Source organism: Triticum dicoccoides, chromosome 4A (genome assembly GCF_002162155.2).
Source record: "Triticum dicoccoides isolate Atlit2015 ecotype Zavitan chromosome 4A, WEW_v2.0, whole genome shotgun sequence".
Lineage (NCBI taxonomy): Eukaryota > Viridiplantae > Streptophyta > Magnoliopsida > Poales > Poaceae > Triticum > Triticum dicoccoides.
The window spans coordinates 208,655,109-208,679,818 of NC_041386.1; the positions used below are offsets into that span (position 1 = coordinate 208,655,109).

Below are 24,710 nucleotides of genomic sequence, written 5' to 3' on the forward strand. Positions count from 1 at the left end.
CCAGAAATTATTGCGCTCATTTTAATCTTCCGTTTTCATGTCTATTTAAGTAAGAAGATGACTGTGACCATATAATGGAGGGAGCTTGTCAAATTTCAACTAAATATTAAGCCTGATATCAAAGAGTTGGAAGTGCTTCTCGAATCTTCGTCTAGGCTGATGGCACACTGAATAGGTTATGCCATGTATGTCCCATCTTCTTTGATTTTTTTACTGCTTGTGATTGGCCTAATCATACCTGCAGGACATTAAAAAATTTATTTTTCTTTGTGGGGATTCAGTCATTTATTTACTTGCGGGGTTAATTTTATTATTGTGCAGACCCGATATTGTTGTGTGCTGGATTCAGTTCTTGACTTGCATCTATTCTTTTTTATGTATTGCTTCTCCTAGAAGGCGCATTTGAAGGATGAGAAGGTGGCTATTATAACTTTGAAAGATGAGTTGAGTGACTTTTTTGCCTGCATACTTGATTTCTATGGAGATACATGGTTAATGCTCTACCGAAGTATGTGCATGCAAAGCACAGTTTTAGATTGGTTTGCATTTTATGGTAGAGTTGTTGGTTTTCGTAGCATGGCAACCTTCAGATGTTGATGCAAAAGACAAGCGATGTGTTACTTGGTGCAGTTTTCATATGGTCTATTTAATTAGCTTTTGTCTGATGTCATCATCGTACAAAGCATAATTTTGCCAAATGTATTGCTTGATACTGGTAGGAAACATAAACACATCTATATGAACTGTTTCAAGCTTTGCTTTGCTATGTTATTAACTTCCAATAGCATATTACATGAAATATTCATTGCATCTTATTTTGCAGCCTGGTCCACTCACCAAAAAGGGGCAGCCCACAGTGTTTTCGTAGGGATCGCAATGAAGCAAAGTAGAATCTTGTATTAACTTGTATCAATCTTGTTTTTGCAGTACTTTTGTATGCAGTAATATTCTTCATGCCTTTGGAAGCGAGGAGATCCATCCAGACTGAAAGAAATGTAGCAAGGAAGATATTTGCTAGAGAGAAACATGTGCACTGCAGTTCTGTTTTTGAAAAGGGGCGCTTTATTACTTAAGAGATTTAAGCATTACACCCGGCCTCTGCATTACTAAGATGCACACAGCCAAAAAAAAGTCTTCTCACACAAATGAAAAATAAAAAGGCGAAATACAAAAACATGAAGAGTCTGTATGACGCTTAAAGCGGAGGGTGGTCAATCTTAAGATCATGCTGCCACCCATGCTGGGTAAAAGTATCCCTCGCTGTAGCCTCCAATCGTGTACACACCTCCGTAAATAGGTCTCAATTATCCACGCGTTGTAGAGAGGACCATGAACGAAGTGTCCCGGTACATCTGTAGATAACCTGCATCAGGGAAGTACTTCTATCGTTAAAAACCTTATCATTTCTACATAGCCAAAGCGACCAAATAATGGCAAGTGCTCCCACACTGAGAAAAGTTCTAAACATGTGATCAATCCCATGTAACCAGTTGCCAAATACATTAGCAACACTACAAGGAGGATACAAGCCAGAAGCTATTTGGATGACTGACCATATAGAACGAGCCAATTTGCATTGGAAGAATAAATGTTTTATTGTCTCATCATGGTAACAAAAGACACATTGCGGACTTCCATGCCAATTCCTCTTAATAAGGTTATCTTTAGTAAGAATGACTCCGCGACGAAGATACCATGCAAAGATTTTATTCTTAAGAGGTATCTTCATCTTCCAAATCTTCTTATTATTATCAACTGGCACATTAGACTGGACTAACGCTCTATACACAGAATCCACTGAGAATTTTCCATTCCCATGAAGGTTCCATCGAAATACATTAGACCCATGTGACAGGTGCACCATGAACAACCGCTGGAGCAGGATGTTCCACGATTGGAGTCTAGGTCCAATTAAATCTCTTCTGAACATCACATTTGGCGAAAATGATTTCATTATTGCAGTTCTATTGAGAGAGATTAAGTCGGGTGCACATCTATTTGGGGTAACCTTTTCTTTTCTTGACATGAATTCTGTTTATTATGAACAGATTGGTCCGCAGGATTTAAGGCTACAATTAGCAAATCTGAAAAGCATTTTTTCTTGCTTCACTAGGAATATTATGGGAAGTAGCAAAACTATGATATGGATGTTGAGGCGTCACCTAACAATTGTGCTTTCCAGGTTAGTTTCTGATCCTCATGTCTAAAAGTATATTTGTATGAGTCTTAATAAAACCTATCGAGTTTTGTAAGGAATGAATGTTGTTGTGTGATTAAACTCCATGTGTAGTTAGCATGCTAGGATAAAAGCTCTGAATCATGTACTGCAACTAACAAGTGTTGTTTCAACACAATGGTCCGAATCTTTTCCCATGAATCTCTTACAAGTAGCAATCTGCTCCAAATATTTCAGTAAAAGATCATGATGCCGCATCAATTATTCTGACATGAGGTTGTTTGCCTACACTAGCATGTTACTAAATTAGTAGTGCTGCTTGGCAAAACGAGTTAAAAATCGAAGCACATTGTTGTTTCTCAAATATGGGTAGAAGGCTCTTTCTAAAAGATGTGTTTCCAACTTTCTGTCTATACAAAGCAAGTCTTGTGCAATTAATTTGTATGCCAAGTTAGTAAAACCCAGCTCTTTGCAGCTATTATTTTAAATATTAGACACCCTTATATGCTCAAGTTTCGGTTCATGTTTGTTTTGTGCATACCAAATTTCTAGCTTCTAGGACCATAGAGAAAAAAGGGTACCAATATTTACATATTGTTAACTTGCTGGCAAATGTCGCACTTTCTTAATCATCCATATCACCAATATTTTGAGCTCCATACAAGAATGCCGAATGTTCATGCTTTCCCGTCATCGTGGGATTCGTCTGGTATCCTCGCTAGCTACCACCGCTGCTGGGGGTACCACTGACGCTCATGTGATGGATCGCTTCCATGTCACCGGTGGGGAAAATTATGGAGACTTAATAAAGTACAATTTGATTATTTTAAGTGTTGAGTTGAATTCACATACTCTGTGTATTATATAGTACGTTTACAATATTTTTCATATTATGTACTCCCTCTGTAAGCAAATATAAGACGCTTTAGATCACTAATTGTCCAAATTGTGAGGTGAATTTTCCTGAGTGCATTGCTAGCTAGAAAAGTCATGTCGAGCTACCCCTAGAAATTTCTGCAGCTTCTGTGAACTCTTGTATTATGAGAAATCAAATCAATATTGGTGGGTAAGAATTTTCAGTATTATTTTCCAATTTTATTGATAATTGATTAGTTATTTGTAGGGTGTTGTCATTGTTGCTCGATCTGAGCGTATGTGCTGGCAGCTCCCAGGTCCCATCTCTGATACCTACGACATGTTTATGTTCTATAGGGCCAACTTGCATTTTTATGTCAAGCATGGCTGATTATCAGAGGGCAAGGAAAGATGGAGTAGTAGAAGCATTGCCTACGATGAGTTGATCGGGTCGATAGTGCACATCAACAAGCATTGCCTGCTATCTGCCTTCGCCTACTTGGACGAGGACGACAACAGGTACATCACCGTTGACCTGCTGGAAGAGGTGTGCTGGGAGTACAACATACAAGCTGACGTTGGTATCGCGACATCATCAGGGAGGTCGGCAATGAGAACATGCGTATGTAAGTATGTTTATTCAGTGCAGTCACCATCTCAAATTAATTAATTAGTTTCAATTAACTCTGTTGATTAGTCTGTACTATTACATTAACTACTACAAATCTGAAATGCAAATTGATCATGTCTGCATTTGATTAGGATGTTCAAATTGACTATGGGGAGTTCATGGCAATGGTGAGAAGGGGATCATCGGGAATGGAAGTCTGACCATCATTCTCCATGGAGCAGACAGTTAGAGTTATATTAGTGATGCCTTTTGACCTTTTGCATTCAGTCTTCTGACATACTCTTGTAGCCTTTTGGCATCCTCATGTATGTGTATATATGTTGGCTTTGGCCTCCTACTAATACAAGTTGCTGTTCCTAACATGGTATTAGAGCATTAGGTTTTTTTCCGCACACGCAACTCGTGCGTCCTCCGATCCATCTCACGTCCGCCGGTACTCCCGGCCGTCGCTGTCTTCTTCCCTGCTGGCAGCCACTGCTCCTTCCCCGTCGCTGTTCGTTGCTGCTTCACCGCACCTACCCGCTGGACCTCTGCTACCCACACGCCTCCAGCTGATCCGCTCGCTGGATCTCCTCTGCCGCCTTCTAAGGAGTGGCTCGAGCCGCTGCCGCTCTCCTCCTCTGGATCGAGTCCGCCTTGGTCGCACGTCTCCCAACGCCGCCTCCTCCCAGCTCGCGGCCTCGGACTTCTCCGCCGGCCGCCGCCTCCTCGCGGCCACGGCCCCACGACTTCTCCGCCCACCGCCGCCATCGGTCCTTTCCTTTGGTTGGAGAGAAGACGAGGGGAATTGGACCCGGTCCGACGTCCAGTTCGGGACGCCCGTCTCCCGATTCGGCGCTCTCGATCGGGGCGCTCTTCGTGCTCATCCTCTGGATCGAGCGCCCTTGCCGCCGCTGCTTCTTCTGGTTTCGGCCGCTGGTGCTTGCCTCGCGCGTGAGTGCTGGCTGATTGCCTCGCACGTGAGTGCCTTTTGGGCTGATTGCACGCTGGGTGCACGTCTGCCTTTTGGGCTGATTCTATTGGTTGTCCCTTAGTGCAAAAAAAAGAGAGAAAAAAAAGAGAGAGAAAACAAAAACTGATATGGCGTTTACGCCATGCCTGCATTTCCGTCGCTGCCTACCGACTCCCGGCGGTGTTCCGTATATTGATCTTGTCTCACACATGCGTCGTCGCTCGGTGCTTGGTGCTCGTCCGTGTGTGCGTTGTCCTCTACGGTATCTTCAGCAGGCTGTGATGGTCGTTACTCATCGACTCTTCTCGCAGATTTCGCCCGCGATGGTGGTGCCTGCTCTACACCGACTCCTCTCGCGGTTTTCGCGCGCGGCGATGATCACTCTATGCCGACTCCTCTCGCGGCTTCCGCGCACGGCGGCGACCGCTCTACGTCGACTCCCCATGTGGCTTCCACATGTGACTCTACGTCGACTCACTACTCTCGGTCAACTCTACATGCGGCTTCCATGGGTGGTGGCGACTGCTCATCGTCGTCAGATGTTTCTAAGTCGATCTCTTCTACCGAAGCTTCTGTCGTGTCCCTGTCTGCGCATGAGATTGCACAGCTGCGATGCCTGCTTGATGCTTGGGACTCTTCATCGACAGTTTCTGCAGGTTCTGTGACTAACTCTTCTGGCATTGAGAAACCACCTTCAACTCATTCAGGTATATCCCCATGGATTCTTGATACTAGAGCATCTTTTCATATGACGTATGATTCTTCCACTTTGACCTCTGTTCGACCTGTCGAGTCTCCTGTTCGTGTTCTTACGGCTGATGGCACTCCCCTCCCAGTAGCTAGTCGAGGCACTCTTAGCACTTCTTCATTTCATGTTCCCTCTGTCGTTCATGTTCCTCGACTTACCATGCAACTCATATCTGGTGGTCAGATTGTTGACTCTAGTTGTAGGGTCATTCTCGACTTTGATTTGTGTTCTGTTCAGGATCTCCGCACGGGGTGCTCTGCTTGGTGCTGGCCCTCGACGCTCTGATGGTCTATGGGAGCTTTACTAGCTTCGTCTTCCCTCCGTTGCCAGTGCCGCCAGTCTCGCAGCCCCTGTAGCTGCATCTACCAGCTCTTTTCAGCAATGGCATCATTGTCTTGGCCATTTATGTGGTTCTCGTCTCTCGTCTTTGGTTCATCGCGGTGTTCTGGGGTCTGTCTCTGGTAATGCTTCGTTGGATTGTCTGGGTTGTAGACTTGGCAAGCAAATTCAGCTGCCCTACCCTCATAGTGAGTCAGTGTCCGAGCGTCCTTTTGATCTCGTTCACTCTGATGTTTGGGGTCCGGCTCCCTTCTCTTCGAAAGGGGGTCATCGCTACTATATTATCTTTATAGACGATTTTTCTCGGTACACTTGGATCTATTTCATGTCTTCTCGTAGTGAGGTCTTATCTATATACAAAAAATTTGCTGCCATGGTTCACACCCAGTTTTCCACTCCTATTCGTATTTTTCGCGCAGATTCAGCTGGTGAGTATATCTCTCATGCACTACGAGGATTTCTTGCTGAGCAGGGTACTCTTACTCGGTTCTCTTGCCCTGGTGCTCATGCTCAGAATGGTATGGCTTAGCGCAAGCATCGTCACCTTCTTGAGACGGCGCGTGCGATGATGATCGCTGCCTCTCTTCTGCCTCACTTTTGGGTTGAGGCTGTTACCACTTCCACCTATCTCATCAACATTCAGCCTTCTACAGCTCTACAAGGTGGTATTCCTCTCGAGCGTCTTTCTGGTCATCCTCCTGATTATTCGGCGCTTCGTTTGTTTGGTTGCGTTTGCTATGTTTTGCTTGCCCCTCGTGAACGCACCAAACTGACTGTTGAGTCTGTTGAGTGTGTCTTTCTCGGATACAGTGATGAGCATAAGGGCTATCGATGTTGGGATCCTGTCGGTCGTCGGATGCGTATTTCCCGAGATGTGACTTTTGATGAGTCTCGCCCCTTCTACCCACGTCCATCCTCCTCGGTTTTTTCAGCGGAGGACATCTCTTTTCTTACGTTTCCAGATACACCTCCCTCTGTGCCCAGTATTCCTATTCCTCGTCCTGCTATTGCAGATCAGACGCCGTCCTATCCTACGGTGTCTTCTCCTCCCTCATCGCATGACTCTCCACCTTCATCACCGATACCTTCCCCTTCTCCACCTTCATCACCGATACCTTCCCCTTCTCCACCTTCATCACCGACACATTCTCCGTCTCCGCCTCCAGTGATTCCACCTCTTCCCTCCTTTTCTTTCCATTATACTCGTCGTCAACGTGTTGTGGATAAATCCACTAACGTGCCATCTACTTCTGGTGCATCGTCCTCCTCATCCCAGCCGACTTATGGTCTTCGAGCTCGGCCTCGCCCTCCCCCTGACCGCTATTCTCCTAGTCGATATGGTCTTTCGGCTGTACTTGAGCCTACCTCTTATCGCGATGCTATTGTTCATCCTGAATGGCAGTTTGCGATGGCAGAGGAGCTTGCTGCTCTTGAGCGCACCGGCACGTGGGATCTTGTTTCTCTTCCTTTTAGCCTTTGATTGAAATATTCATATACAACACACTATATTTGTTCTCATTGTGCTATAGATCATATCAATATTTTTAACCCAAGTTGTGTAAAAGAAAACTGAGGATAACGAGTGTATGAGAAGCGAGTACAGGAGAAGCTTTAATATTAGAGCAACAGGGGAGGAGCAAATGACTGAAGGGGTTATCAGCCGTCTAAAAGAAAATTGAGGGTAACGTCACCGAGTCGAAAAACTATATTTGATTGACATCATAACACTAGCAAGGTGAATAACAATGTAGCATTATCTTTTCATTAGTTGACCCATTCAACTTTTGTTTGATATGACTAGCATGATATTTGGATAGGGAAGTTATTTGTTAACTTTGTATCATTTTTATGTGTAAGCAAATAATTATGCAATGTGCATTTGCCTGCAATTTCCTAGAAGTTTTCCATACTTTTTGAAGAAATTGTTTTGTGAAGTATAATTTCTAAAGAAAAATAAAATGTGCCTGCAGTAATTTTTTCCTAAAGTTTTGTCATCTTGTAGAATGATCGATAACGGCCTCCCAGTAAAAAATAGGATAGGAGCAGTCGGTTGCAAAAAATGAGGATAGGAGAAGTTGGTAGTTGAAGTTAGTATAAATGTCAGTTAGCATTGTTTTCATTATGTAGGATTGGCATTGCAACTGAGGATATGTGACATGGAGTAATTTGGTCAACGAAAAAAACATTTGACTTTTGAAGTATCTTCACACACTTTGCAAAATGAATGAGGGAATATTAGGCTATTTTTCTATTCATTTGGTGATAACTAACGTGCATTGCACGTACACGTTTAGCTCAAACTAGCCCTCATGTTTGGATACTTTAGGGATATTTGAGACCAAACTATCTCAAACTAACTCTAATCCATGGATCCAAATGGAATATTTCTCACTTTCTTAACATTCACAGTTACTCACACATAAACACGTGGATAAATGCATCAGTTTTAAAAATTGACCAAGGTGTGTACACACATGAAAATTATAATAAAAAATTAATCACTACTAAGCCCTGAAACATAAGCAAGACTACAACTTGGGTCCAATTAACATTTGCAGACTATGTAATTCTAGTTAGCTACTACTACCTCCTTGCACCGTACCTACATGCCATATGTCAAGGTGAATGGGTTGGCATCAGTTGACAACTGTTGAGTGTCACGATACGCAGCAACTGAATGGGTTGGCATTTAGTCGAGCAGCTCATGGGCGTGGCGGCCTTAGTCCACGGCGGACAGCTGCATTTCTTGGCTGAAGTGGGAGGATTAGGTAGTGGCTGGAGAAGATGCGTAGTACATGCAACGCAGGTGCAGCTTGAGATGCAGCAGAAGCTTGTGTACGCTGAGGCCTGTAGCGCTCGGCTCCGAGCCATTGGCTCCCGCACTCGCCATTGCCACACATGGTTAGTTCTGCCAAGAAGGTTGTGCTGTATCGAGAAGAGACGGTAAACAACGGCGACATTCAGCGGAGACAGGGGAACGACCTGTGTAGAATCGGGAACGACTTGTGTAGAATCTGAGCTTGTGGTGAAAAAAATAGAAGAAATGATGTTGGGCCATCGGATGAGACACTTGGGCTTGTAATAATGTTTGTAAGACACTTGGTTTTATTGATGGATGCAATAGGGTCGGGGCTTTTGAGCCCGTGTCCTCTAAGGCCACTACTAGGCGCCGGCTTGCCGGCCCAATAGTTGGGCCGGTCGCACCCCAGCCGCCCAATACAGCGCAACACAGCCGTTTAATCTGGATTTCACATCCTCTTCTTCCTCCGTCCCTTGCCTTCCTCTTCTTCCTGAACGACAGCCCTAGGCCCACGTTGATTACCCCGAGCGACCACACGCAGATTACTCCCAGCAAGACGACCGGCCTCGAACCCCGCTGTCGACAGTCGCCGCCGACGCTCACCCCTTGTCGGTGCTGCTCCCCCCTCGCCTCGCTACAAATTGAACGACGACGACGCTATGGTTCGCATCCAAAAAGACGGTTGTAGCAAAAAGTGGCACCGGTTCCAACAAATCGAAAACACGGTTGTAGCAAATCATGCAAATTGGACGTTGTTCCAGCAAATCAAAAAATGCCAGTGGTAGCAAAAAACAAAGCTCGCTCCAGCAAACTAAAACGCTGGTGGTAGCAAAATTTACAAAATTGGGGGCTAGTTCAAGCAAACCCAAAAACTGGTGGTAGCAAAAACTTGTGCTGGTTCTAGCAAAAAAATAAACGGTGGTAGCAAAAATGCAAAATCGGGCGATGGATGCAGCTTTGCCAGCCATGGATGCAGCACGTCTGTCGAGGGGTTCCAGCACCTCACCCATGACCCATCGCATGTCGTCGCAGCACCGTCGGCAGGGAATGCAGCTTCGCCGGCAACGGACGCAACACCTCCTCCAGCCGGTTCCAACACCTCGGCCATGTCGTCACAACGCCGCCGTCGATAGATGCAGCTTCACCGACGACGAATGCAGCATCTCCGCCATGCCGTCGTAGTGCCTCTGTTGGGCGGTTCCAGCACCTCCGTTCACCCTCATGGTGGGCGCCATCTCCAGGCTCACGGGATACATGCATTCGACCTCGCCGAGGGAGGAGGATGAGGAGAGTGACGGCCACGGCTTTCCCCGGCTTGCAAGCAGTCCATGGCCCCCCTTTGCAACGTCGCTTGAAAAAAATGGTGGTTGTCGGACTTCCCCTGTGGTGGCGGCTGGCACTCCTTCCCGGCCCGTGGTGGTGGCTGGCCGACCAGAGTTCATCGGAGAGGACGAGAAAGGAGAGAGAAGGGGATGGGGATTCGATCGCGGGGAGGAAAGAACGAATGGCTGAGAGAGTTTCCTGGTAGAGATAAGGATAAGATGAGATATAGAGAGAGTGGTGGCTGGTGGGCTCGGTCTGCCGCGTGGCGAGCGCCCATGAGACCGGCGCACGACCGGCGCACGACTCGGCCGGTGCACCGGCCCCAAACCTTTCCCTTCCTCTAAACAAACTGACTACGGAAACTGTGAAGATGGAACTTTTCAAAACAGAATCATCTACTCCAATTTTGTGCAGAATAGCAAGAGCACGATCTGCTCCCTACTGACCAGGGGTAAAAAATTAACTTCTCCCTGTCCCTCCAAAATAGAGTGCGCCAGTTTGTTGACTCCCTCAATAAAATGAAAGCTGGGGGTAACCCTCATTTTCAAAAAAAAAATTATCAATAAAATATACTCCCTCCATCCCAAATTACTTGTGACAAGACAATTAATTCAGAGCGGAGGTAATACTATTATACAGTATCCCAGTTTTTGTTGGCATTACTTGCCTTTTTCTTGTCGATTCATTGATAGCCATGTTACAAATCCAAATCTCGGCTTAGTAAATATAGTATGGCACTACTAGCAGTAGCAGGCTGTGCACATGGGTTTTTTGACCAAAAGTTAAACATTTTTATCAACTAGTAGTCTAGTACTAGTCTAACTTAACTCTCCAATGCAAAGGCAAAACATATGCGGGAAACAACTAGCTAAACACCCAAACCTCCTTCGCATCCAAACTGAAAGCCACAGGCCTTCACTTAGAGGGAAACAAAATAACCAAAGGTATCATTAAGCACAACATGGTGTTCATCTTTCTTCTCTATTACAACTTGGGTTTGCACAGCTTGCTGGGCATGAAACCCTTCTATAAACTAAACAGAAATAATAATATATAAATTGTAAAATTCTTTCTCACGCATCCGAGCTTCTAGAAAGAAAGGGAGAGCAAGGTGTCACCAACATGATGAGGGAACAGTGAGCTCCTCCACAAGAAATGGACCGAGGACAGCTTCAGATGGCCCATGTCGATTGTGAAATCCACCACCTGAAAACCCTGTTTTTTTCTTTTTTTCCCCGCAAAAAAAAAAGAAAACCCTGCCATTTTCTTTTTCACACTTTATTACACATATCCAAGCCATGCAAGACAATCTGCTCATCCTGTGCGTCAGCCTCCAAATATATGGGTTTCTCTCTACTACTAGTGGAGATGCCCGCATTCAGTGTTCGTTCTTGCGAGCCCGCTGAGGCCTTCTTGCCATCAAGCTTCTTGCGTCCCCCTTGCGCTTTGTGCCTCCGAGGAGACCAAGAGCAACTGCTTCCAGAGCTCTTACAGTGGGAGGCCGATTTCTGGTTCCCTGCCTCCGAGAGCTCGTCTCAACAGTTAGATCATGTTTTCCGGCCGCCTCCAAAACATCAGGAACTATCTCGTTATTCGAAATGGAAGGTGACTTGTCCTCATTTGTATTCACCACAGTTAGATCTTCATTTTTCTGCAAACAATCATGATTGTCTGGCAAAGTCCCTCCCATGCTAGTCCTGGCTACTGCATCAAACTTTCCTTCTGATGACTTGTCCTCATTTGTATTCACCACATTCCGCTTCTCAAGCGATCTGCCGTTGGTAGTAGGCTTCGCTACCTCTGTTATCATGGAACAGTCTGCCAGTGTTCTGGTTTGGAAACTACCACCAAGATCAATAACAGTTGGCTTTGATGTAGTGGATAAAGGCTTCAGTTTCTTTTTCTCGAAATCAGCACCATCTGGTAAATAAAAGCTGTGTTGGCTGGTCTGGTCATTACTGTACCTAGCAAATCTTCTGCGCTTTGGAGATAAATACACTAGTCTCCCAGTTTTCCTTCCAAGGACAGAGCAGCATGTCAAGTCTGCTTTGTCACCATTACCACTAGAAATGCCTGAGTGCTGATCATCGGAAGAATGGCCATTAACTGGAAAGACAGATTGTGGTGCAGTCCTCATGGCTTCCAACATATCCACCAGCGATTCTTTGGTTGTACTGTAAACTGATCCCATTTCAATGTCATTAACAGGAGCTGTCACTTGTCCATGACATTCCTGGTCATCTGACAAGTTACCATCACTATGTTGCTCCTGAGAGGAACCGTCACTTGACATATTATCTGAATGATCTGTACATCCAAAGCTAATATTTGCATCAGCAGGTAAGCTTCTCAGAGCCCTCACTTTGAAGGGTGCTTCCCCTTGGACCAAGCTAGTATCAATTATAGTGAACATTGGAAGCTCCAGATCACTATCCAAAGGACCATCTTGGCCTGTTGCCCGGCCATTTATATCAACAGGTGCACCATTATCTATTCCATCTGTCTCTAGCTGAAGAAGAGTGGGGTCTGCTGCCACTTCTTTAAGGACGTCAGTGATAGAATCGAAATAGTGAGTGCCTTTAGTGAGCTTCCTTCTTGAGAATTTTTTGATAGCAGGCACCAAATATACAAGGCAATTCTTGGTTGTGCGGACGTCTTTTGGCTGCTCTGAGTGCCACCCTCTTGCAAGCAAACGGGGCCAAACAGCTTCCCAAAACAGATCATTTAATTTCGCCTTACTTCTCCTGGAATCACCTGTTAAGGTGTTGACTATCTCTTCTCTAGCAAGCATGGAACAATTTATGCCTTTAGGTGTGTTGGCAGAAACAGATAGACCTTTGTTTGTTTTGGATGTGTCCTGAACAAATCCAGTCAAATCATGCTTCCCTTTACCAATCCCAACGACCTCAACAAAATTTTCTGCTCCAATGGTGGATTTCAGAGTGAAGACACATTCCTCTAAAGATGTTAGGTCAGAGCCCAAAGACCTTAAAACCTGAAATATGCAAAAGTAATTCAGCTCATATAGCCGTGATGTATGAAACAATATGCGATCATCCGTTAATTGGCAACACTTGGTTTGCGAAAAAAGATGGCCACACAATCATGATCAGCGAATCATGCTAATAAATTAGTGAAGCATCAAGCTGAAATTTGGCTGTTCTCTTATGTTATTACAGCAGGCAACATATTTGCCTCAATATCTCAATCACCAAATTCATAGCAACATTTAAGATGTCATATGATAGGAAGCACTATCAAATTTGGTAAGCAACTCAAGTTAGACTAGTAGAATCTTATAATAACACGAAGAGATTCATTTTGCACCATTTCAGTATCCCTTGTGAAAGAGGTTGAAATCCGTATTGTATCAAAATGCATACCTCAACTAACGAAGCATGAACCTCCTTGGATATTTTCAATTTCAAACGAGATATAAGCTCCTGTTGTCGCCGACCAGTAAAAATGCTTCTCCCGAGAATGCATCTAGTAGTTCTTGTCCTTCTAAGGTGCGACCATCTTTTATATGCAGTTCCATTATAGAACCTCCCATAGTAGTAGGAGAGCACCTCCCCAACAGTCTTGCTCCCTATAAACTTGCTCACCAGGCTGAGATTTTTACCAAAAATGTGCAGCCCAAGAAGAAAGCATTCTTCTTCTAGACCAGTCCAAATGGAGGCAGATAAGCCATGCAGTGAAGCAATTTTTTTTGTTTCTCTTTGATCCACCATTGTCTTGTCAGTGAAGAGGTCACGGCTTTCTTGGGTGAAACACTGAACCGGTGTTTCATCACAAACTTGATTATTTGCAGAGTCAATTTGATCTACTGGTAGCACAGCATGAGGATCCAGATATGCCCAGTTACCTTCACTTCTAATCTCTTCCTTGTTAACTTGACTTGGTGGATGGCTTCCCCATACAACTGGTACAGAAACACTAGGATAATCATACACATGTAACTTGCAACTGTGGAGTGAGCTGGCCATGAGATGACGTCGTTCATCGTCTGTGGCTAGATTGGGGATTTCTGCCTGGTGCACACTTCTTATGCATGGGGATACTGGTGAGTCATCATCCGAAGCTTGAGAAACTTCTACAGATAAATGGTGATCACCAATGTCTTCTAACTGAAGTGTCCCTATCTGTCAATATGGAAGAAAAAAAAGGTCAGTTGTCAAGGATCATCAAATTGATACAGTATAAATAAATTGATACAATAAGAAGTATTCATCGTCAGTATAAATAACTAAGTTGGTTGTGCATTTAGGAGCATGAAACAAAATGGCGCTCTGTATGAATAAGTGAACACATGAAAATTTTCATCCCTTTCAGAGCTCACATGCATATCTACATGCATGATATCTCTAGCATCTGAAATGTGCTATATGCAACAGTAAAGTACACGGCATTACTAATTCATTGCTTACTACAGCAAGCAACTGAAGCAGAAATAAATACTGCAACTAGGATGAACTGCATTGTAAAGCCCTGGAGTAACCTTCGCGGCATCTCTCTCAGATAAGATTGATTAGAAAAAAAGGAGCTTTTTTGAAGTGGCTTATATGTTTTGAGCTGCATATAGCCAGACCAATTGACATCACATCAGAACTGACATCACCCAGCAGTTACTGCAACTTGCCGCACCAATTGCATTTCCACATTATCAGACAGGCAATGCTGGTGATGTTTAAGATTTATCGTGTTAACAGTTGTGAATCACAATGCTTTGTAAAACAAGTAAAACTCTGTCATGACACATTGGATCTCCCAGATAATCACTTGTCCGAATTAAACACTGCACCATAACTAGGACGTATGTATCAGCCTGACGATAATAGGCTATCGAATTCACAAGCACTGCACCTAGGAGCAAGCCTACAAATCTGAAGAGTCAAACATAGCAAATCGAGTCATTTCCTAGAGACCAAACCAAACCCATGAATCGCGTCCTGCAAATCTCAGGCACCACCCTGACCCACCCAATCCAACAAGGACAAGGGCCGCGCATCCCATCAGGTAGGACAACGGGCTCCGAGCAAGTCACGGACAACCCAAACCTGGAGGCTGGAGCAGCCAAGGCAGGCACGGCGGCCGTACCGACCAAACCCCATGCCCTCGCCGAGCCGAACACGCTCGCACGCGGGCGCAGAGACGCAAACACCGTCCGGAAATCTAGAGATGACGTGATCATGGACGCAACCAGCACGGGGGAACCAGGACCACGGCTACCGTAAGCGCAAGGCACGGCCGGGAGCGCGACGCGCATCACCGAACCGCCAGCCACCAGCCGGCCGGGCAAGCAAAGAACGAATGTACTAACATGGGAGGAAAAGAGCCGAGGCAAGCAACGAACCTTGCGTCCCATGCAGGAGAGCCGTCGCCGCCGCCCCTACTGGACGAAGCTTCCCGGCGGCAGGGGGCGACGATTCTCTTGGCTGGGAAAACGGGAAACAGAAGACGGTGACACGGAACGACGACCGGGGTGAAAGAATCTGGGTGGAGATGGCGGCGTGATTCAGAGGCCACGGCGCGGGCGGGTTGGACGAGCAGCGGAGGAAGGCATGTGCGTGCGTGCGCCGGGTTGCGGGGAGGAGGACGGCGCGTGAGGCTTTTGGGAGGGTGGTTTGTTCGCTCGCAGTGGAGGCGAGGCGAGGAGAGGGGTGGAGGCGGAGACGGAGACGGGTAAGCAGGAAAACAGAGGGAGGGGGCGTCGGCCTTTAAAGACGAGAGAGCAGGACAAGGGCGGAGAGAGAAATTGGTGGTGTGTTGAGAACGCTCGCTCTCACGACGACGTCGTGGTGCTTTGCTGCAGCCCGGAAGCGCAATTTCCTTGAGGAGTCTCTCGCGTGAACTGCTCGCCGTTGGATGCCACTTTGGATCCACGCCGTAGGTTCATCTCACGTGCGTGCCTACACACCATCGGATCAAAGGTAAGAACCGTTTCTGTCGCGCCCGCCGGAAAGGGGATGTTTAGCAGATGATGAAGATAATTGTTTATAAAAAAACACACGTCCTGCATTTATCATGAGATATACATTCAGGGTTTGAGACCGCTGAAACAAAACCCGTTGAATCGGAAGTATGAAAGATGGATGGGCAGCGAAGGGGTGGGGGTCACACCCCTGAAAAAGTAGTGTCTTTTGCATTAATCATGAGATATATGCTATGGGTTCGAGACTAATGCCAAGATCTGTTGCATCAGATGTAAAAGGATGGATGTTTGTCGCACCCGCAAGAAAGGATCATCCACTGCTTATCGGACAATCGAGACTTTATGATGTATTCATTATTGTTATGTGATACACATGTTGTATTAATCACGAGGTAGAAGAGGGGGGTTCGAGAGTGGTGCCAAGATCCATTGGATTGGAAGTAAGAGGTGGGGAGGTTTGTCGCATCCAAGGAAAAGGATCATGCATTGCTTATCGGATAGTCGACGCTTTATGATGTATTCATTGTTGATATGCAATAGGTGTTTTGTATTAGTCACAAGATATACAAAGTGGATTTGAGGCTGGTGCCAAGATCCATTGGATCGGAAGTAAGAGGTACGGAGGTTTGTCACACTTAAGGAAAAAGGTTCATCCATTGCCTTTCAGAAAATTAATATTTACTATGTATTATTTGCGGGACCAACTATGTGTTTTATATTAACCATGAGATATGCATGACCTTTCAACACTGGTGATAAAATGAGGGTTTTACGTGTCGTCGATCCAAAATTTATGATATGCTAATTGTTCATAAGAAATGGATATGCCACATTAACCAGACAGACAAAATATGGCTCTTGTAGGTTTCACAAATATGAAGCGTCAACTATTTTATTAGCTACATTAAAAAATTGATAGTAATAGTAATTAGATTAACATTGGGTGTAAGAAGAAAAGGAATATTAGACACCTCCCGTCGCGTTTTTCTCTCGATCTTATGACATCATTTCCTGTTTATCTTATACATTGATTCATATACTCCATGATTTCTTCTTGGAAGAAATGTAAGGAAACTTGCATTGCCAAATACTAGACCCCTACTAAGATAATTGAAATGAGAAACCATATTATGCACTTCAAGCAAAGTGATCATGAACACTGATACGTCTTCGCCGTATCTATAATTTTTTTATTATTTCATACCAATATTCTACAACTTTCATATACTTTTGGCAACATTTTATATTATTTTTAGGACTAACTATCGACTCAGTGCCCAGTACCAGTTTCTGTTTATTGCATGTTTTTGTTTCGCAGAATATCCATATCAAACGAAGTTTAAACGCGATAAAAATTTATAGAGAATTATTTTGGAATATATGTGATTTTGGGAAGCGGAATCAATGCGAGACGATGCCCAAGGGGCCCACAAGCTCAAGGGGCGCGCCTGGCAAGCTTGTGGCCACCCCTAGATCAGTTGGAGGTTTCCTTCGGCCGAAAGTAAGATTATATCTGGCTAAAATCATGTTAAAATTCCAGCCCTATCGGAGTTACGGATCTCCAAATATTTAAAAAACGGTGAAAGGCCAGAAAATAGGGACGCGAAACATAAGAGAACAGAGAGATAGATCCAATCTCGGAGGGCTCCCGCCCCTACGCCGCCATGGAGGCCAAGGACCAGAGGGAAAACCCTCCTCCCATATAGGGGGGAGTGATACGTCTCCGTCGTATCTATAATTTTTGATTGTTTCATGCCAATATTATTCAACTTTCATATACTTTTTGGCAACTTTTTATATTATTTTTGGGACTAACATATTGATCCAGTGCCCAGTGCCAGTTCCTGTCTGTTGCATGTTTTTGGTTTCGCAGAATATCCATATCAAACGGAGTCCAAACGGGATAAAAACGGACGGAGCTTATTTTTGGAAAATATGGAAAATTCGGAAGGAAAATCAACGCGAACCAGTGCCCGAGGTGGTCACGAGGCAGGGGGGCGCCCTCCCCCCTTAGGGTGCGCCCCTACCCTCATGAGCCCACCGTAAGGCGGTTGACGCTCTTCTTTTGCCGCAAGAAAGCTAATATTCGGAAAAAAAATCACGGCGAAGGTTTCAGGCCAATCGGAGTTACGGATCTCCATATACATACGAAACGGTGAAACAGAGCCAGGAGAGAACGCAGAACCAGAGAGAAACAAAGAGATAGATCCAATCTCGGAGGGGCTCTCGCCCCTCCCACGCCATGGGAGCCAAGGACCAGAGGGGAAACCCTTCTCCCATCTAGGGAGGAGGTCAAGGAAGAAGAAGAAGAAGAAGGGGGGCCCTCTCCCCCTTTCTTCCGGTGGCGCCGGAGCGCTGCCGGGGCCATCACCATCACCGCCATCTTCACCAACAACTTCACCGCCATCATCACCAACTCTTCCCCCCTCTATGCAGCGGTGTAACCTCTCTCTTACCCGCTGTAATATCTACTTAAACATGGTGCTCAACGTTATATATTATTTCCCAATGATGTATGGCTATCCTATGATGTTTGAGTAGATCTGTTTTGTCCTAATGGCTATTTGATGATCAAGATTGGTTTGAGTTGTATGTTTTATTATTGGTGCTGTCCTATGGTGCTCTCTGTGTCGCGCAAGCGTGAGGGATTCTCACTGTAGGGTTTGCAATATGCTTATGATTTGCTTATGATGGGTGGCGTGAGTGACAGAAGCACAAACCCGAGTAAGCAGGTTATTTGCGTATGGGATAAAGGGGACTTGATACTTTAATGCTATGGTTGGGTTTACCTTAATGAATCTTTAGTAGTTGCGGATGCTTGCTAGAGTTCCAATCATAAGCGCATATGATCCAAGTAGAGAAAGTATGTTAGCGTATGCCTCTCCCTCAAATAAAATTGCAATAATGATTACCGGTCTAGTTATCGATTGCCTAGGGACAAATAACTTTATTGTTGACAAAAGCTCTCTACTAAAACTAATTTAGTTATGTCTTTATCTAAACAACCCCTAGCTTTTATTTTCGTGTTCTTTACTTTCTTGCAAGCTTACCCCAAAACACCTACAAAGTACTTCTAGTTTCATACTTGTTCCAGGTAAAGTGAACGTCAAGCGTGCGTAGAGTTGTATCGGTGGTCGATAGAACTTGAGGGAATATTTATTCTACCTTTAGCTCCTCGTAAGGTTCGACACTCTTACTTATCAAAAGAGGCTACAATTGATCCCCTATACTTGTGGGTTATCAAGACCTTTTTCTGGCGCCGTTGCCGGGGAGCAATAGCGTTGGGTGAATATTCTCGTGTGTGCTTGTTTGCTTTATCACTAAGTAATTTTTATTTGCTGTTCTTAGTTGTTTTCTATCTTTAGTTATGGGTAGGAAACACAAAAAACCAAAAAAATTAGTTGTACCTACTGAACCAATGGTTGAAGAACCACTCAAAATCTATCACACTGCTGAAGCTTATTACTTGGATCATCTTCGATCCCTATGTGCTCGTGCTGAAACCCCAACTAGCTTAGTTGAGGGAAAATCCTTAGATGAGCATTCTTGTTATGTGCGACACCGTATATCTGAAAAAGGAAAACTATTATGGGGTCAAATTCAACGTTTGCAATGTTATGCTTGGAATTTATGTGAAATATTTGATTTTACTTGTTGTTCTGAAAACCCTAAGAAACACCTTCCCTATCAATGTGAGTTTAGTGATAATGGAATCGTATCTTCGTATGCTAAGGGTGTTTATAATTACTATGATGTTCAACAAATTGAAGAATCTGTTGCTTTTAAGGGTGCTTTTGAAATTGCTTCTTTGATTGAAAAGTATGATGCTACTCTTTACAAATCTAATTTTTTTGCCATACTTGAATATTGTTATGAGAATTATGCTTCTAATACCTATGTTAAACAATATATTGAGGAATACTCCAATGTCCAAGAAGAGACTAATATTTTGTAGGAGTCTATGGAAGAAGAAATTTATGAAATTGTGAGCTCATTGGATGAAAAAGATGATGAGGAGAGCGAAGAACAAAAGAAGGAAAAGCAGATTGATCACCCGTGCCCACCTTCTAATGAGAGTAACTCTTCAACTCATACATTGTTTAATTCCCCTTCGTGCTTACTGAAGGATGATTGCTATGATGACTGTTATGATCCCTTTGATTCTTTTGAAATATCCCTTTTTGATGATGCTTGCTATGCTTGTGGCCAAGATGCCAATATGAATTATGCTTATGGAGATGAACTTGCTATAGTTCCTTATGTTAAACATGAAATTGTTGCTATTGCACCTACGCATGATAGTCCTATTATCTTTTTGAATTCTCCCAACTACACTATATCGGAGAAGTTTGCACTTATTAAGGATTATATTGATGGGTTGCCTTTTACCGTTGCACATGATGATTTTGATAGATATAATATGCATGTGCTTTCTGCTCCTACTTGCAATTATTATGAGAGAGGAACTATATCTCCACCTCTCTATGTTTCCAATACGATAAAATTGCAAGAAACTATTTATACTATGCGTTGGCCTTTACTATGTGTGCATGAATTGTTCTTTTATGACATGTCGATGCATAGGAAGAGAGTTAGACTTCGTCATTACATGATATATGTTACCTTGTGCTCACCACTAAATTACAAATCATTGTTGATTCAAATTGGCTTTGATATACCTTGGGATCCGGGTGGATTCACTACTTGAGCACTACATGCCTAGCTTAATGGCTTTAAAGAAAGCGCTGCCAGGGAGACAACCCGGAAGTTTTAGAGAGTCATTTATTTCTGTTGAGTTCTTTCATATAGTTTAAAAACAACAATAATAAAGAGGGGAACCCAAAACTTTTTCTAAAAGAAAAGTGAAAGTGAGAGAGACGAGCATTGTGAAAGTGGGGGACGTCCTTGAACTTTGTTCATGCCCATGGGAACTTTGTGAATCTTGATTACAGAAACTTTTCAATAAAAATAATTATCCCCTTGTACAATTCCATTGTATTATAAAAATAATGTGCCAAGGTTTGCCTTTAGGATGTTTACATTTGCTTGATGGTTTGTACGGTGCAGGACAGAAACTTTGTCTGAAGTGCGTGATTTTACATTTTTAGTTGGAACGTCAAATGGTTCCGATTCTTTTTGCACTGTATTCCTATACAAATTTTTTATTTTTCCTAATTTTGGTAGAATTTTTCAAGTATCAGAAGTATGATGAATGTTCAGATTATTACAGACTGTTCTATTTTAGACAGATTCTGTTTTTGATGCATAGTTTGCTTGTTTTGATGAAACTATCAATTTATATTAGTGGATTAAGCCACGAAAAAATTATATTACAATAGACACAATGCAAAAACAAAATATGAATTGGATTGCAACAGTACTTAGAGTAGTTGAAAGTGCTAGTGATCGACTAGAGGGGGGGTGAATAGGCGATTTTTATGAAAGTCTTCAAAACATGTAAGTTTCGAAGACAAACGATAGAAATAAACCTATTACCATGCAGCGGAAGGTAGAATACACTAGGCAAACCATAGTCAAGTATTCAATGAAGTGAAAGCACACTGACTAATAGCAGCTAGGCAGTAAGGATCAGGTAGGAAGATATTGTGAAGTCAATCAGAACAAGTAATCACTCAGTGAAACCAAATGGTGATGCAATCGTACAATGACTTCACAAGGACCAACAGTAAGTAAAGGGAAGGGAAGGATGAAACCAGTGACTCATTGAAGACAACGATTTGTTGGACCAGTTCCAGTTGTTGTGACAACTGTATGTCTGGTTAGGGAGGATGAGATTCAACTTAGAAAACCTCGTCTTCACCTTATTCCCCTTGAGCTAAGGACACCCAGTCCTCGCCCAATCACTCTGGTAAGTCTTGAAGGTAGACTTCCAAACCTTCACAGACTTTGTTCACCGGTGATCCACAATGACTCTTGGATGCTCAGAACGCGACGCCTAACCGGCTGGAGGATTCACAGTCCTCAAGTGTAATAAGTCTTCAGATCACACAGACAGGAAGACTTAAGTGATGCCTAACACTCTTTGGCTCTGGGTGGTTAGGGCTTTATCCTCGCAAGGAATTCTCTCTCAAAGGATTCGAGGTGGGTTGCTCTCAAACGACAAAAGCCGTGCTTTAACTCTGAGCAGCCAACCGTTTATGGTTGTAGGGAGTGGGCTATTTATAGCCACTAGGCAACCCGACCTGATTTGTTCGAAATGACCCTGGGTTACTAAGGAACTGACACGTGTTCCAACGGTCAGATTTCAAACACACACGGCAAATTTACTTGGGCCACAAGCAAAGCTGACTTATCCAACTCTGGACAAGATTTGCTCTCATAGTCTTCACTCGAAGACATAGGATTTTGGTTAAGCATCACTTCAGTCATTCTGACTGGTTCTCTTGGACCCCACTTAACAGTACGGTGGTTCCTATGACTCAACAAAGAAAAACACAGAGCAACGAAACTGCTAAGTCTTCGCGCTCCATAGTCTTCACGCGATGTCTTCTCTTGTCATAGTCTTCAATATGAATGTCTTCACATACCACCTTTGACTTCAATGTCTTCATACATTTTTAGGGGTCATCACTGGTAGGAAAATCGAATCAATGAGGGACTTCTACCTGTGTTATCTTGCAATTCTCACAAACACATTAGTCCCTCAACTAGGTTTGTCGTCAATACTCCAAAACCAACTCGGGGTGGCACTAGATGCACTTACAATCTCCCCCTTTTTGGTGATTGATAGGTTATTGTGAACAAAATATGTGAAATTGTAAAGGATAGGTTATTGTCTTCATAAGTGGCAAAGGCTCCCCCTGAAGATGTGCATATAAGTAATTTGCTTTTGATATGCAAATGCACATGGCAGGTTGTACTTGTGGAGATCCTCTTCAACTTATGATGACAATTCATCATGCATGAAAAAGTATGTGAAGATAATGACATGCATAATGAAAAATGGACGTCTGCAAAATGATCTAAGTGCGGAATTTATCGTCGCACATGCGGAATTTATCATCGCATCGCAGAATAGCAAATAAGTAGCAGACGACCATCGAGTTTTAAGTGTTACAACTCAAAGAACCAAATGTATCAAAACGAGAGTTGTAAACACTAGGCAAAATATAAAGCAACCGCCCATATGGACCCGCTTGAAGACTATCAAACTCATATGCTTCTCCCCCTTTTGTCAGTAAGGACCAAAAAGGTTTGAAGACATAGAGCGTCTACTCGTTCCCATGAGGAGTAGGTGAAGCATCAAGGTCGACGGTGTTGTTAGGCGGTGCAGACGAACTCGGGGTAGTGTCAATGCGTGCAGAAGTAGGAGGCGGTGAAGTAGCATCGTCGTCGTCATCGATCACTCTGGCATTCACAGTTGCTGCGGAGGAAGAGAACTCAGAGTCTTCAAGAGACGGAGTTCATCGCAGCACAGTCCTTCTTGGAGGTGTGGAGTCAAACTTGAAGCGTTCAGAGAAGCCAATCCTCTTGAAGATCATCCTCAGAGCACATAAGCGTCAGTCCTTTCCATGTACACCGACAGGTTTCATGGGCAACAAAGGCATTCTTGATGGAAAGATTGCGAATCCTATTTACGTCCACCAAGAGGCTTTGCATTTGGCGCTTCAGCCAGTCATGATGCCTATCCTGTTTCTGATGAAGGGCAACCAAAAGCTCTCGGTCGTTGAGAACACGAGATCGCTTCTTGGGCCGTTGGGCAATGGTGCTTTCAGTGGCTTCAGTGAGGGCACGATGAGGTGCACGTGTAGTACCAGCCAGAGGATAAACACGAGTGACTGCTTCAACTCCTTCAATGTTTTGAGAGAAGCTTTGATGCTCAGCATTCTGAAGACTAAGAGGCTTCTTGGAAGGCTCTGGATAGATGGCTTCAATGGACATATCAACGTCAGACAGAAAGATCTGATGATTGCGAGCAGAGGGCTGATATGAGACAGCTGAGTGTAGTGTGATCAGCTGCATTATCCATGGAGCGTAAAACTTCAGGCCAAAAAGATTAGATCCTGATGCAGCAAGTTGGCGGATGAAGAAGTCTTGTGCATTGAAGCATTTGCCGTGAAGAATATAAAAGACTAAAGTCTTCATTGCACCTTCCAGCTTTGCATGTGGAGAATGTCCTTTGATGGGCCAGAGAGTTCGCCTTATAATGTGATAGATAGTGCGTGGCAGATACTCAAGGTCTTCAACAAGGAACTCCTTAGGATATGCAGCATCTGGAGGCAAAGGCTTCATCATGCTAAGCATCTGACTCATGTTTGGTTTAGACTTCTGAAAGATGCTCTCCATAGCTGCACTGTGAAGCTGACAACTAGGTTCATAAAGATCTCCAGGAGTGGGCAGACCAGTGAGCTCAATGATATCAAAGGCTTTGGCTTCGTGATGAACATTGCCGGTCATCCACTCAAGGACCCAAGTCTTCGGATCTCTGTTGTAGCCACGAATGTGAAGAGTGGCATAGAATTGGAGTAGCAATTCTTCGTTCCAGTGCTCTTTGTCAGTGATGAACGACAACAATCCAGACTCTTTGAAGCAATCCAGAGCTTCTTCCAAGCAAGGCAGACTAGTTATGGCTTCATTGTCAAGACGCATATGAGGGAAAATGCGACCTTGATTGTACAGAATGCATGAGTAATAACTTCGCTGCGGATAGCTCCAGAACCGATCAGAAGATATTCTTTCCCTTGAGTAGGGGTTCTTGGCGCTATTGAAGAAGGTGTTGTCTGCTTTGAAGCCGTTGACATTAAAAGATCCGGGTGCCGATGTAGGACCTGGAAACCTGGGCAACCTTGGCATTGGCTTCTGTACCTGAGGCCTGTGCTCAACGTGATAGTCAAACTAAGGACCAGCAGCAGGCACAGGAACAGGAGCAATTGCATCATTGGCTTCATTGACTTCTGGCACATTGGTTGGTGCAGGCTCCACATTTGCTTCAG

The 24,710-nt window shown here is 44.1% G+C and overlaps 1 protein-coding gene across 1 annotated transcript; it reads right to left on the bottom strand.

Annotated features, from left to right (window-relative positions):
* Window positions 1-10,771: 10,771 nt before the first annotated feature.
* Window positions 10,772-15,519, bottom strand: LOC119285646. The gene is made up of 3 exons (XM_037564983.1): window positions 15,178-15,519; window positions 13,208-13,966; window positions 10,772-12,819 (listed from the first exon to the last, which is right to left on the bottom strand). Exons 1-3 carry the CDS (start codon window positions 15,187-15,189, stop codon window positions 11,203-11,205), a joined length of 2,388 nt encoding a protein of 795 aa, XP_037420880.1. The 5' UTR covers window positions 15,190-15,519; the 3' UTR covers window positions 10,772-11,202.
* Between the last annotated feature and the right edge of the window lie 9,191 nt (window positions 15,520-24,710).